The following is a 13,435-nucleotide window of genomic DNA, read 5'->3' as shown; positions in this document are numbered from 1 at the left end:
TATGCAGATGTGAAGAAATAGGGATTAGGAATTCCACTACAAATAAACACTATTTTGCATCATCCAAGTTGTGCAAGTAGTGGAAACGAGAGAGAATATAGCTGCGTATGTTTTGATTTCAGCAAAAGGGATAGCAACGAGTTGAGGTGACTTGAAGAATCTTCAAAGTCCTCGTTTCGTTGTCATTTTTGAAAGAAAAATGCGTATTCGGAAACCTGACCAAAATCCGAGGTCAATGGCAAATGAAGGTGGGGTCAAGGATCGACTCACTCACGAGAGTTAGAAAATTCAATTAAATCCCATTTTTTGTCTAGCATCTCTTGTAAAGGGATGTCTCTTGCACTTGACCAATGTCAACAATTACCTTTTTCACACATCCGATCCGTGTTGCATTTCCTAGATTCACTGCCCTTAGACCATGTTTATCGGAGACCTTGGTCCCTCTCTCTCCTCCATGTCATTTACAAAAAAAATAGAAAATAGAAAACGGCCTCTCTCTCTCCTTGACCTGTGGTCGACCAAATGAAAAATGAGACCTATGGGTCGCTCCCTCTCTTCCATGCATTCACCAATGAGATTTTTCCATTTTGCATAATTTCATTGATACTTAATTATTTTTTTTAATAAATCATTTATCTTTATATATTATATTAAATAAAATTAATAATTATACCAAAATTCATAGTTTTTCGTTCTCTATAAATAGAGATCAAATTTGCTATATTTTTTTTATAATTTTTATCTTTCATTATAATTCATTTTTATTTACTACAATTTCTTTTTTTTAGTACTATCAATTATTTACCCTTAATTTTGTTAGTACACAATGCAATTTTGTTTTTGGTTTGTTTGTCTATATTTTTTAATTTGTTATTTTTGTGTTTTAATAATTTATAATAAAAAAATAATTTAAAACAAATAGAATATATTATTTACAAATAATATAAAAAATAATATAAAAGTAAATATATAATAGTGTGGTTGGGTGGTCATTGATAAATCATGAAAATATGTGTGGTTGAGTTGGATGAATATTAATGATATGGAAGATGATGTGTAGGAGATAGAAATAAATTAAATATTGAAAAAGTGAATGGTTGGGTTGGAAGGTTGCTGATAAACATGGTCTTATTTAAGGTGCGTCATCAACCATAGTATTATCTTAGTTGTACTACTTATTAGTTGCATTGCATATAGCTTAAAGATTATGAAAAAGCCTATTTCTCATCAACAATATAAAAAATTTAAAATATTATGAAAAGAGGCCAAAATTGCACCAGCCGGGAATCGAACCCGGGTCTGTACCGTGGCAGGGTACTATTCTACCACTAGACCACTGGTGCTCAAGTGTTCAAATTGAGTAATATTCTTATTTTAAATATTTCTGTCACGAATGTTGACATCATTTTATTTATAAATCAATGCTACTATATGATAATATTATCTCATTTTTCTTGTTGGATCAGCCAACTGCTAAACGCAATCATATAATTTTAAAACCAATAATATACCACTATATTATCTATATGACTATCATATAGTGAAACATGTTATAATATACTTGATGAATTATGATGACTCAAATAGAAAAAGTAAAATATTAACTCAAGATAGTCCGCATGCGGCTATATATTAGCATAAAATATTAACAACACCACCCCTTTTCTCGTGTGAATCTATTAAATTCTGTGTTTGCACTCCTCTTGGCTCAATGATCTCAACACAGTTTGGATGAATAATTTTCAACATGTTTTATGAATCCCACATCGGTCTATAGAAAAAGAAGAAGGGAAAATGATACTATAAACTAACAGGGACTTGCATCTAAAGTCTCATACCTTTCTCGGCCTTTTGGCTAAGATCAAGTGTAGTATCTGTTCTTATCAGTTTAATATCTGATATGTGGGCCATCGGCTTACACGATATTAAATTTATTTTTTGAGGGGGAAGACCATAAAGATAGTTTGCTATCTCGGTTCTTCGTGTGTTGCCTTTGTTTTTCACTGTTGCATCGGCCTAGCACACCCCACCAAATTTAGTCTAATATTTCCTTTAGTAATTGTTTTGAAAATTTAACAAAGACATAAACCGTTTCCTAATTGCTTGAAATAAAAATACTATAATTTCTCTCACGATTAATTTTGATCCTTTATAATTACTATAGAATTTTTTATATGTTTAAAACAAATCCATCAATTATTTTAATAAATTAATTTAATATTACTTCCTATGTCCTATAAATTTTGTCGCACTTTGATTGGATACGTTCTTAAGAAATGTAATGGAAAGTGAGTTGAAATGGAAAGTGAGTTGAAAAAGTCAGTGAAATATGAGTTCTATTTTTATATATTAATTTTATGATAAAATATGAGTGAGAATGAGTCGTAGAATATGTGGTCCACTAATAAAACGGTAAAAAGTGAAATATAAATTTTGTGAGACATGGAAATGAAAAAATGTGACAAATTTTTGGGACGGAGGGAGTATGATTTTAGTGAAAAAATGACTAAAATGTGTTAAAGCAATCAACAAAAGAATTGGATCTACAATGCGAAAAGTGTTTTAGAAACATTATGACCATCTATCTGCAATAAGTATATGTATTGCACATATGCACGTAACATTTTTTATATCTTTTATTATTTGTTTATATGAATATTGGAGTTATGATAAAGTTATAGAGAGTTGATCCCTAAATACGAATTTATCGTGTCCCAAATGAGCATAATAATACATTCTTTTAGAGGTTGAAATCTTAATGTTTTCAACTTGTTTTGAGCATCCCACATCGGTATTGATAGAAAGAGAATAGAGAAATGATACTACAGCCCAAATAAAATATCTTTCAGCCCATTACACTGAGATGAGGCAGATTACACTATTATAAATGAATTTGTTCAAAATCTGAGAGAATCAATACAATATTATAATTGATTGTTGCAATTTGATATTGATATTTTGATCTCAATAATCTAAAATCAAAACAAAATTTAATTGAGAATTTTTAAAATTTTATAATTTATCATTTAAATTTTGAACATAGATCTCTAAAGTAAAAAAAGTAAATTGAGAAGGTACTTTGTCATTTAGTACTTTTTTTTATAAATATAAATATAGTATTTTCTTAAAAAATATGGAATACTATGAGAAGTTAGAAAAATTGAAAGTAAATATAAATAATTGTAATACGGAGTATTTATTTTTTTCGTTGAAAAAAAGTAAATATACCTCTTCAATATTGAATAAGTTACATTCTCAAATATTCTTACCATTGAATAATGAATATTTATGGAAAATGGAGTAATAAATATGGTAATTATATTCTACTCGATTTAGAGAAAATTTAAGTAAATAAATTACCAGACGCAGCAGAAGTAGAAGAACGGCGCCGAGCTCCTAATTTTGCTGGTTGGTTTTGCTGTGCAGTCGCTAACCCTTCTTCATCATCCCCTTCTTCTTCTTCTTCTTCTTCTTCTTCTTAATTTTACTATGCCACGCCTGAAATCTCATGAATGATGTTTTAATTTCACGTACTTTTTCTCAGAAACCCTAAATTCGCAATTTCTTTAGTTGCTTCTCTGTGTAAAATGCTTAATTTAGTTTCACCAATTAGTTTCTTATTTCTTTACAGATAAGATAGTTGGTGCTAGGTTTTCTGGAATCCTACCTTTTTTTTCATATAATTTGTTTAAACTCTCTCGTTTTGAAATATGTATATAGATTTCTGGATTTTCATGCCTACTTCATTCATGCTTTACCGCTTTAATTTCTTCCAAAAGCTTGGATTTTTTTAATAATTTCACTCCCGAAAGCTATTTTTATGCTGTGTATAAATTTTTTTTTTAAAATTGTTGCTTTCATGTTTGTGGTAGTTTGGATATTTTGTGTATAAATTAAAAAAAATGTTGGTATAATGTTTGTGGTAGTTTGGAGCGTTTGGAGATGGAGGCAGTTGCAATGGAAGCAGATCTTCATAACAGTGCTGTAGCTTCTGATCCGAAGCCCCTGGTTACATATCGCTGCAAGAAATGCCGTAGACTTGTTGCTTCAGAGGATCACATTGTTTCCCACGAGCGGGGAGGAGGGCAGAAGAGCTTCAAATGGAAAAAGCGAAGTGCTGATGATGATGTGCAGGTTCTTGAATGCTCCTCTATCTTTGTGGAGCCCATGAAATGGATGGAAGCATGTTAGTACAACCTTATCATTCACTTGAGATTGCCATAACTGTGTTTGAGTCAGAGAAATCCTTATTTAGCTTGATTATTTTGCAGTGGAAGAGGGCTGTGTGGGAGACAAGCTCCAGTGCATCGGTTGCAAAGCTCGATTGGGTTCCTTCAATTGGGCAGGTATGCAGTGCAACTGCGGGGCGTGGATTAATCCTGCGTTTCAGCTGCACAAGAGTCGTTTAGATGAGTGCCATTACTAAGTTTCTACATTTATCTCTTGGATTTTGAGAATGAGACATTAGGCTGTCTGAGAATGCATCAATTAACTTTAGCTACTTCGAATGTTAGAATGTTTCTTATTAGTTGGCATTGCTTTGGGTGTGTTGTTTTACACGAGGATGTAGTTTATCCTCTCCCAAAGTTTTGTTGAACCTTTATCGATGTTTATATATATATATATATGCAGTGCTTTATAGTAGTACTTTTTTAGTAGTCTAAGCTTCGTTCTAATTTCATTTTCTTAAGTTCATCATCATCGTCATAAGATGTTAAGGGTTGATCTGGTGTTTTGTGAATGCTCTTTGAAACAGAGCTCTTTATTTGGTATATTAACACTGGAAATTTGAAGTGGTGGAAGTATTCAAATGAAGATGAGAAAAAAAGGGCCATCAAGAATCTGTGATGGCTAAACAAAGATGGATCCATCACTGTCCTGGAGCAAATGCCTCGACCGGGAAAGTCTTGGTGATTCCAGCTAGGCTCTTGAAGTGAATCTTTCCGGTGGGCGGATCATCAACGGTTATCTGACCGACAGGAGGCCATAGAATCAGCTCCTTGGCCTTAACTCCCTTGAGCTTCTTGATTCGCTTCTTCTCCACGTAGCCCGTTATGTCCGTGTCATAGCTCACGAGCTTACTTATCATCTTGAAGTTGTGCTCCACCTTCGCCTTCTGCTGGATCCACATGTACCCGCTGCTCCTCACGAACCCTACTTCGACCACATCAGCCAGTGGGAGAAGGCCACCTGGCAGCTCGAACTCTTCGAGTAGGGATGTGGCGAGTTTTAGCCCTTCTTCGTGGCCTTGCTTCACTATTGCTCCTTCCTTTTCTGCCATTCTCGAAATAAGGGTCTTTGTTTATTTATTTTAGTTGTGAGATTTGTGGGGTTTTGAAGTAGTTACTTGATCAGAATTTATACACAAGATTTAATCATAAGATACAAAATTGCAAAGGAGAAACCAACATGATTAGCTTTGGTTATATCACTTAACTTCACAGTTTGCAAAACAATGCAGCTTGGCATTTTCTTCAACTGTGTAATCTTTCTTGATTATATTTATGGCTTCTGCAGCATAAGTTGAGCCTATAGGTTTTAGTTCTATGCATTTGGGTCGATCATAAAAGTTGCATCCGAAAAATGGTGTTAAGTACCACATAATTGTATATTATAAATATGTTGTGGTGTAATAAAATTTACAATTATTTTGCAATGGATATGTTCATACCATACTTTTGCTTATGGGTATTTGGCCCATAATTATTGGATTTCTTTTTAAGGATGCAAGATTAGATTATTATTATTTGGCCCAATGCATTCTTCACATTCTACTTATTAATCTTTCCCTTTCGGGGGTATAATATTTGCACGGTTGGATCTTACGCCGCGATAAGAGAGAGGTCGTGTGGAAGGCATTGAGCCGAGGCGGTAGGTGGTGGGCGCGCCCATTGGCGGACACAGCCAAGGGAGAAAGGGCTTAAGCCCTCCCCCAATATTTTTTTTAATATTTTGTAGTTTAAAATTTTTTGAAATTTCTAAAAAATGTCTTCATCCCTCACCAAACTACTGTACGTTAAGTCTAAAATGTGAAAAACTGAATAAGGAGGGACTGAAATTTGAAATTGCAGAAGAAAGTTTAGAAAAAAATGGTTGTCGTTGCTATTTAAGGAAGAAGATGAGATAACAATGAATAATTAAATTAATATAATAATAATTAAATTGGCAAATGTCAAGTCCCCTGGCTATAGGCTACACCTATATCACGTGTTCTACTTCTGTTAGTAATTTTAGTGTATTAAACATAGTTTAATTATTTTACTTCAATTTAAGTTCAAATGTTTATAGCTTCGCGATGCCCTTATTTATTCAGCTTTATTAGTAATATTTCCTTCTTGGTATATTTTAAAAGAGTTGATCACTAATATTATTATTGGGTAGAGACTTTTCTATAAAGTAGTACTCCTTTAGTCCACAATTAATTGGCTTAAATTTTCTTTTTTCACTCCTCCACAATTAATTGGCGAAAATTTTCTTTTTCACACTTCCACAATTAATTGTCTCATTACTCCCTCCGTCCTATAAAAATATACTCCCTCCGTCCCGTGCTACTCGCACGTTTGCTTTTCGGCTCGTTTCAAAGTCCTTACACTATTTATAATTTAAGTTAGAAGTAATGCATTTAATTAATATGTTAGTTTAAGTTAAGAGCTCTTTTATTAAGTGATGTATCATTACACCTAAAATTCTTTTTTAATTACACAAAAAAATCAATCCAAATTTACGGCCTAAAATGAAAAGTGCGAGTAGCATGGGACGGAGGGAGTACATTTTTTTAGACTGTCCCACAAGAATATGCACTTTCTAATTTTGAAATTTTTTTCTCTCTAATGAGGTGTGACCTATTCTCTTATAACAATACTTTAATTAATTTTATTTATATCTCTCTCTTATTTTACCAATTGTACATTAAAACTCGTGTCCAACTAAAAATGTAGGAGTATATTTTTGTGGGACGAAAGGAATACTTTTTATTACTGTTGATAATGATTTTCATGTTCCACTAGCTCATTCCATTAAATTTTTACTATAATAGAACTCACATTACACTAACTTTATCCACCCATTTTCACTATATTTCTTAAAATTTGAGTAGAGTAAAATATGTCAATTAGTCATGCACGGAGGGAGTTCTATAATACTATTTTTATGTTATTTATACTTAAATTTTACACGTCACACTATACCAATTTCACCTTAAAACTCGTGCCGCTGCAAAAATCTCTATTTTAAAAGACGAAGGGAGTGTATGTTAACTACAAAGTATACTGTACAGCCCCTACCACGAAATATTTCTGCGTCCGCCACTGATGGGCGCGCTACGTTCTCTTTTTTATTTTTAACATAACTTTTATCATGATGATTATCACGGTTTAATTTTGCACTACTATCAAACAAGGTGTTAGAACTCGAATTCAACTTAAACTGGACTTAAATATTTAAAAGATAATGATAAATAAGAGAGTACAGTAAGAAATTCAAATTTTAAATCTCTAACTATTGTGGGAAGCTTTGTACTACATAAACTTGTCGTGTTCAGAATATTCTAAGTTGGCACTTGCCTTGAAAATAAATCCATGAATTATTAATTAAATTCAATATATGAAGTATGCATTAACGTATATTATTACATGTTTAAGCAGTCAGCTCCGTGACTGCAAAGCAATTTGGTGGGTGTCATTTTCATGTAAATTACATTGCACCAATGCCTACTACTATCCTGACTTTGTTTAGTGTAAAGTAAACTTCACTTTATTTTCATTTTATAGGTATTGCGTCAGCGGGTTTCATCATAATATTAAATAAAAGGGACTATGTATTTTGAGGTCTTTCTTTAAGTATTACCCACTAATCACTATTGTGGTGATGTTTTGAAGCAAACGTATCGTACTATCATAGCTATATACCTCCATAAAATATAGGAAATATCTTAATAGTCAGATTACACTATATTCCTTGACAAATCCGGTCAGATTTTTAATAATAAAATTAAAATATTTAAATGATCAAAAAGAAGAATAAAGAAATCTCTCATAAAGAAATCTTTAACCAAACAATTAATCGCAAAACTGTTGGTCATAAACCTTGAGATAATTACGTTCCGTCATAATTACGCCGATCCACACCAATAATTATGTTTTTTTTTTCATTTTGGATCGTACACAAAAATTAGTTACCTTCTATTATTGATAAGTTCTTCCTGAATCTCATTCTCTAGAAATAATGCACGTATGTAATATTTTTCTCTAATTCAATAATTTAAATTAAAATTTTTTATGGATTTTGATTAGTTCAACAATCTCGCATTATATCTCACAATTTCAACTTGAATTTCATTATTTGGCCATCGACCAAATTATATCTCTAACTATTGCCTAAATATATCCTTTTGTTAATAAGTGATAGAGATCATAGAGTAGAGTGGTTTATTTGACTAAAGGATTAACATGCCAACCTAAACCACATTTTTTATTCTTCTAGTTATTTTTAATACAAAAGACTCTGTCAAAATGACATTTATACGAATACAATATCAGAAAAAATATGTAATAAGCAACCAAAAAAATACTCCTAGTTTCAGTGTAATTTCACGCTTCGGTCCTCCTTTCAAGAAGCATACATTATAATAGTAGGAAGACGAAAAACATTATGATAATTAATACGTAGACAAATCATATTCAAGTAACAAAGTTACTTGCTCTCTAATTAAGTCAAATACATTCATACATACATACATATACATACACATGAAAGTTGTTGCTATATATAAATGGCATACAGTCTTGACAATTTATCATACTAGCAAAATTGTCGGAACAAAGATCCTAATATCCTTTGAAGTCTCGCCATGTCGGTTAGTTTTCCCTCTCCGATGTATATATATACACGTATATATGTATGTATACGTGTATACGTATGCATATACGATGAAGCTTTCGACTGTCTAGACTTAAATCAGACTTCAGATTTAAGTCGTAGAGAAGGGAAAAAAAGATGAGTTAGTGTTGATTAGTATGTGTGCGCATGCTAGCTTTAGCTTCCCGTCTCCGTAAAAGTATTCACCGAAAGTATTCACAGATGATGCTCACATAAGCTATATAACATGAATATCGTATTTGCAGATTGTGGAGATGAGAGTGCACATGGATTGTCCTGGATGTGAAAGAAAAATAACTAAAGCCCTCTCAAAATTAGATGGTACAAACCCTCTACTTTCAATTCCTTTTATTATGATTCGTCCATACTATTAAATTCAGACTAAGAAGAGAGAACTTAATTAGGTGTGGACAACATAGACGTAGATATGAACATGCAAAAGGTGACCGTGACAGGGTGGGCGAGCCAGAAAAAGGTTCTGAAAACCGTACGAAAGACTGGCCGGACAGCAGAGCTATGGCCGTTTCCATACAACACGGCCTACTACAGCCACTACTCAGGGGGGAGTCAGGCCAGCTACGCCTATTCCTCCGGTTACAGCACCCCAGTGAATTATTTCACAGCTGAGTCGACAACCTCCACCTACAACTACCGTAAGCATGGCTACAATGGCCACGACCACGGCTACTACCAGCAGCCACCCGGGTCGGATATCATTGACAATCGCACCACCGACATTTTTAGCGACGAAAACGCCACTGGTTGCTCTGTAATGTAATAAATGGAAGATAAAGCAACACTTTTGAATGCAGTTTCTGCAGATACCAAAATCAACATCATGTGGAACCAAACTTTCTCCCCTTTGATTGGTGGATGAAAAATATAACCATCATATATAAATTAAAAGATAATTATCCTGAGATGATGATACACATTATGTGGAAACTAGCACTTTCCATCATGTTGTCAGCGTACAACGACTAATTAACACCTATACATGGCGAAGAGTCTTGTTGTTTTATGGTGTCGGCAACATGCGCCACCACTCCAGCTCCAGCATTATGAAACCTTTCATTTTTCACCTGTTTATTACAATCACAGGTATAAATTGAAGGACAGTCGCTTCTATAAGCCGTGTGGTGGTGTTTGAGGAGTTTGAAGTTTACTTTACCTGAATATTGTAGTGTGCAAAGAACGGCCAGAGTACTGAGTGAAAGCTAACATCAACTTTCGTCCATCCCAATCTTTGTAATCCACGTATCATTTCATCTGAAACAGACAACTTTCTTATCCCACACGGATCAACAGTTTTACGTCTAAATACTCTAGGCATCTTCACTCATAATTGGGATTGTACCTTCCATGATCTCGTGATATTCTACGGTGTTCTGTGTGCTTGGATCATTTTGAGCAGCCTCCTTCGCTTCAGCTGCCTCCGAAGGGAAATTCGGGCTCTCGGACAAAACTGGGGGGCAATACTCCACGTTCACAATGTGTTCGTAGCCATCCAATGACCCATCTGTAGGCTGCCAGTGTCAAAATTAGATATCTGACTAATCAATATAATTATGCACAACTAGGAAATGTCAAATTACTTTAACAAGTTCTTCTTCTCTTCTAATGGAGGATGTGCGCCAACCTACCATATCTGGACATCATTAAGAATCCAACTAATCAATGCAACAGAAAAAAAACATTTACAGTAATTGAAATCAGCATACGGTCATAAGAGACGTTTGCATAAAGGAACCGACATCTGAAAGCACCGAGTGCAGACCTGCAATGTAACTCAGAAAAATTAACCTAAACTTCTGACAAAAGAGCATGACTACAAGTTAAGTTGCCTCACAAAAATTTTCCTTCATCACAGTCTGAGGCCATTCGTAATAAGAGAGGAGGTTTATCGGCCTCTCCATCAGTGAGAAAGAGCTGGCTGCCAGTTTGCCCAGTAAAAATAGGCGCAATCGGCGGAGCAATTTTCTCCAAGAAAGGCACACCCAAAAGGAATGGAAGCTGAAATATTGAAGAAAATTCACTGTCTGGAGGTCAGATCACACATGACAATTATAAGCTAATAGTATATTCTATAGCATGAGATTGGTTCTAAAGAATACGCCATTTGATCCAAATCAACACAAACAAGATTAACAATTTCATGTTAACCTTGCCATCAGCAAAATATACCTGTTTTTTCCCTCTTACTCCAAGATGTGGTGTTGCCAGGGTAATAAAATTAATTGCTTCCAGGCCAGCAATCAAGCCTCCATTTGAAGGAGATGAGGGTTCGGAGTTTGTGTACGTATCAACATTAGGTGTGTACAAGACAGCAATTGCATATCTTGCAATTAATCCACCAAGTGAATGGGATAAAAATGAAATCTTTGTTAAGCTATCTGCCTTCTTCACGACCTCCGTGACCTGTTCCAGAAAAGAAAAGGGAAAAGGGTAAAGGAGAGAAACACTCCAATTGTCAATTCAGGCTCTACTCTTCAAAGTGTTGGTTCACAACCTAAGCACACTAGTATTAAAGGGATGTGTACAAGCCCATAACCGAAAGAACTTACTTCGTCAGCCAGTCGTCTACCAGCACCATCAATGCCTGTGAAAGTCTTGGCATACATATTACAAGAACTCGCTGCAATAGAAGGAAGTAAACATCTTAAATGAGTTACAGTACAGGTAAAGATTATCCTAAAATGAGAACTTGTCAGTTCAAATTCATCTAACATTGGCATGCTTTTGCTTTGTATATAAAATCTCTAGTCATCCTCTAAGAAAAGCCCATCTATATCTGTATCCCCATTATTCATGGAAAGTAAGCACGCTTTAACAGTTTAATCCCCATGTCAATATTTTACAACATGATACTATACACACTGTAAAATTGGACTGAATCTCATGTCAAACCTTATATGTAAAACAATTAGAAAAGAAAACATACCATATATCAAGAATTTTTTCCCTAATCGCCTCTTCAACTCTGCTTCACAATACGTCCAATCGCTTGGGCTGAAATACTTAGAAACTTCATCAAAACTCAACTCTTGACACATCATGTGCAACTTAATGCAGTATCAGATTCAATATCTACTTCAAATTCTCAAGATAGCAAAATCATTGTTTACTTAATCAGCATACCTCCCCATGATGCCATGAACAAGAACGAGAAGATGATCGGGTTTGTCCTCCAAATTTATCATGGCCGTTGAAGATGAAAGATCTCCTTGAGTAGTACTCATCGCTTGAGCCTTAAGGCTGTGATGCTTCCAGATACCTTTTAAGCCTGCAAGATGTTGATCAATATAGTGAAAATGAAGCAGATATGCTATCAACGAATGTACCTTGCTCGTTAGACCATACAGGTATATTCAATACATTGAATTACTATTATAGTAGGCTAGCACACGGAGTTTCAGCAAAGAAGCATGGTAATCAATCTTGAAATTATAAAGAGGCAGGGATAGCTTACACGTTCTATGATCTTAATTTTATCCATTCAGATAAATAATGGAGCGACTCAATCATTGGCCGGTTATGGAATTAGAATTTAAAATTTCAGTTTGGAAAGGCGTAAAACTTATAAATTGCACATTTTTCACAAAATTCGTGATCTACATTCCACAAAGATGTTCGCATTTCACAATCAAATTAAAAGAGAAACAGGAACTAGGTTTTTACAGTAAAAAACCAATACGCCAATCACGGAACTCCAGAAATTCCACAATTCCATTGCCTGTAAATCACAAAATAGTGAAAATCCTGACAGCAAATTTCGTCCACAGATTACACTATTTCAGGGAGAGAGAGAGAGAGAGAGAAGAGAGGCTACCGGAGAAAGTAATGAAATTCGAATAACGCCCCGGGCGATGAGACGAGAAAGCAGAGTAAGAAGAATTAGGTGAAGGTGAGCAGGAGCTGGAAGAAGACGACGGCGGTGGCGGATTGTGGCGGGTAACCGAAATCGTCGAAAACCGGCGGCAGCTGATTCGAGGAGAGAAAGAGTGAAACAAAGGTGGAGAAACCGCCATCTGTATTATTTATATTCGAGAAAAATAAAATTAATAAAATCAGCCTATTATAGCCAATAATATGGCCACGTCAGCGACGGGTGTGATGCGACGCGTCATATGCACGCTCCGCCGCACTCTGTTCGCTCTCTTTCTCTCTCCGACGAGTCGCTTAAAATTAGATAAACAATGATATCGAAATCGAACCTAAAAAACAAGGATTTTTACTACGGTGCAACCAAAATGTCGATCGAAATTGAATAATTTGTTCGGAACTAAGAAAACAAAAAACGAATTGATTGATATTTGCTGGATTCAGAAAGATCTAAGAGAGAGATGAGAGTACACCTGTGCCGGTCCCCCATTGACGTTAGGACTGCCTAATCAGATGCTTCCACAGATGATTCGAGGCGACCAACTAATTTTTGCCGCGAATTAAAGAATATGGAACTTTTTTTTCAGTTTCAAAATGAATGAACTTATATACTACTCCAATAATCAGTTTTCATATCAATTTCCCTTCTATTAATAATCCGTATTTTTTATTATTT

At 34.6% G+C, this 13,435-nt stretch overlaps 4 protein-coding genes and 2 non-coding genes across 11 annotated transcripts; 3 read left to right on the top strand and 3 right to left on the bottom strand.

The window, feature by feature from the left end:
* Positions 1–1,272: 1,272 nt before the first annotated feature.
* Positions 1,273–1,343, bottom strand: TRNAG-GCC. The gene has a single exon. It is a non-coding gene; the product is annotated as a tRNA-Gly (tRNA).
* A 491-nt stretch (positions 1,344–1,834) lies between these two features.
* LOC121759839 lies at positions 1,835–2,030 on the top strand. The gene has a single exon (XR_006041778.1). It is a non-coding gene; the product is annotated as a U2 spliceosomal RNA (small nuclear RNA).
* A 1,254-nt stretch (positions 2,031–3,284) lies between these two features.
* On the top strand, positions 3,285–4,647 carry LOC121758274 (probable inactive dual specificity protein phosphatase-like At4g18593). Of its 3 annotated transcripts, none has more exons than XM_042153681.1 (3): positions 3,285–3,408; positions 3,927–4,186; positions 4,272–4,647. In XM_042153681.1, the coding sequence occupies exons 2-3, from the start codon at positions 3,943–3,945 to the stop codon at positions 4,424–4,426; spliced, it is 399 nt and encodes a 132-aa protein (XP_042009615.1). In that variant the 5' UTR covers positions 3,285–3,408; positions 3,927–3,942; the 3' UTR covers positions 4,427–4,647. The 3 variants fall into 3 exon arrangements, with proteins under 3 accessions (XP_042009615.1, XP_042009617.1, XP_042009616.1); XM_042153683.1 differs by having other exon boundaries at positions 3,398–3,420; XM_042153682.1 differs by having other exon boundaries at positions 3,398–3,530.
* Positions 4,648–4,870: 223 nt separating this feature from the next.
* On the bottom strand, positions 4,871–5,281 carry LOC121757420. Its single transcript, XM_042152971.1, has one exon. The coding sequence runs from the start codon at positions 5,279–5,281 to the stop codon at positions 4,871–4,873; it is 411 nt and encodes a 136-aa protein (XP_042008905.1).
* A 3,522-nt stretch (positions 5,282–8,803) lies between these two features.
* LOC121759020 (heavy metal-associated isoprenylated plant protein 28-like) lies at positions 8,804–9,725 on the top strand. Its single transcript, XM_042154510.1, has 3 exons — positions 8,804–8,854; positions 9,123–9,198; positions 9,282–9,725. The coding sequence occupies exons 1-3, from the start codon at positions 8,849–8,851 to the stop codon at positions 9,653–9,655; spliced, it is 456 nt and encodes a 151-aa protein (XP_042010444.1). The 5' UTR covers positions 8,804–8,848; the 3' UTR covers positions 9,656–9,725.
* An 18-nt stretch (positions 9,726–9,743) lies between these two features.
* Positions 9,744–13,328, bottom strand: LOC121759019 (lipid droplet phospholipase 1-like). 4 transcript variants are annotated; one of them, XM_042154506.1, is made up of 13 exons: positions 13,233–13,264; positions 12,707–12,905; positions 12,556–12,610; positions 12,016–12,160; positions 11,819–11,886; positions 11,442–11,512; positions 11,062–11,295; positions 10,727–10,890; positions 10,599–10,654; positions 10,473–10,525; positions 10,235–10,403; positions 10,049–10,146; positions 9,744–9,959 (listed from the first exon to the last, which is right to left on the bottom strand). In XM_042154506.1, exons 1-13 carry the CDS (start codon positions 13,247–13,249, stop codon positions 9,858–9,860), a joined length of 1,431 nt encoding a protein of 476 aa, XP_042010440.1. In that variant the 5' UTR covers positions 13,250–13,264; the 3' UTR covers positions 9,744–9,857. The 4 variants fall into 4 exon arrangements, with proteins under 4 accessions (XP_042010440.1, XP_042010441.1, XP_042010442.1 ...); XM_042154507.1 differs by having other exon boundaries at positions 10,632–10,654; XM_042154508.1 differs by lacking the exon at positions 12,556–12,610 and having other exon boundaries at positions 13,233–13,250.
* Positions 13,329–13,435: the final 107 nt, after the last annotated feature.

The sequence above is a fragment of the Salvia splendens genome, chromosome 12 (genome assembly GCF_004379255.2).
Source record: "Salvia splendens isolate huo1 chromosome 12, SspV2, whole genome shotgun sequence".
Classification (NCBI taxonomy): Eukaryota; Viridiplantae; Streptophyta; class Magnoliopsida; order Lamiales; family Lamiaceae; genus Salvia; species Salvia splendens.
Note: the sequence above shows the minus strand (reverse complement) of the source record. Positions and strands in the feature narration are given on the sequence as shown.

Bases quoted from the DNA above. Each gene is read 5' to 3' on its own strand.
- LOC121758274 (XM_042153681.1), top strand. From the start codon at position 3,943: ATGGAGGCAGTTGCAATGGAAGCAGATCTTCATAACAGTGCTGTAGCT. The intron at 4,187-4,271 runs GTTAGTACAACC...ATTATTTTGCAG, and splicing joins CATGAAATGGATGGAAGCAT to TGGAAGAGGGCTGTGTGGGA.
- LOC121757420 (XM_042152971.1), bottom strand. From the start codon at position 5,281: ATGGCAGAAAAGGAAGGAGCAATAGTGAAGCAAGGCCACGAAGAAGGG.
- LOC121759020 (XM_042154510.1), top strand. The intron at 9,199-9,281 runs GTACAAACCCTC...GAACTTAATTAG, and splicing joins AGCCCTCTCAAAATTAGATG to GTGTGGACAACATAGACGTA.
- LOC121759019 (XM_042154506.1), bottom strand. The intron at 11,513-11,818 runs GTATGTTTTCTT...CTTCTATTGCAG, and splicing joins GAAAAAATTCTTGATATATG to CGAGTTCTTGTAATATGTAT. The intron at 10,404-10,472 runs GTAATTTGACAT...TGACACTGGCAG, and splicing joins GAGAAGAAGAACTTGTTAAA to CCTACAGATGGGTCATTGGA.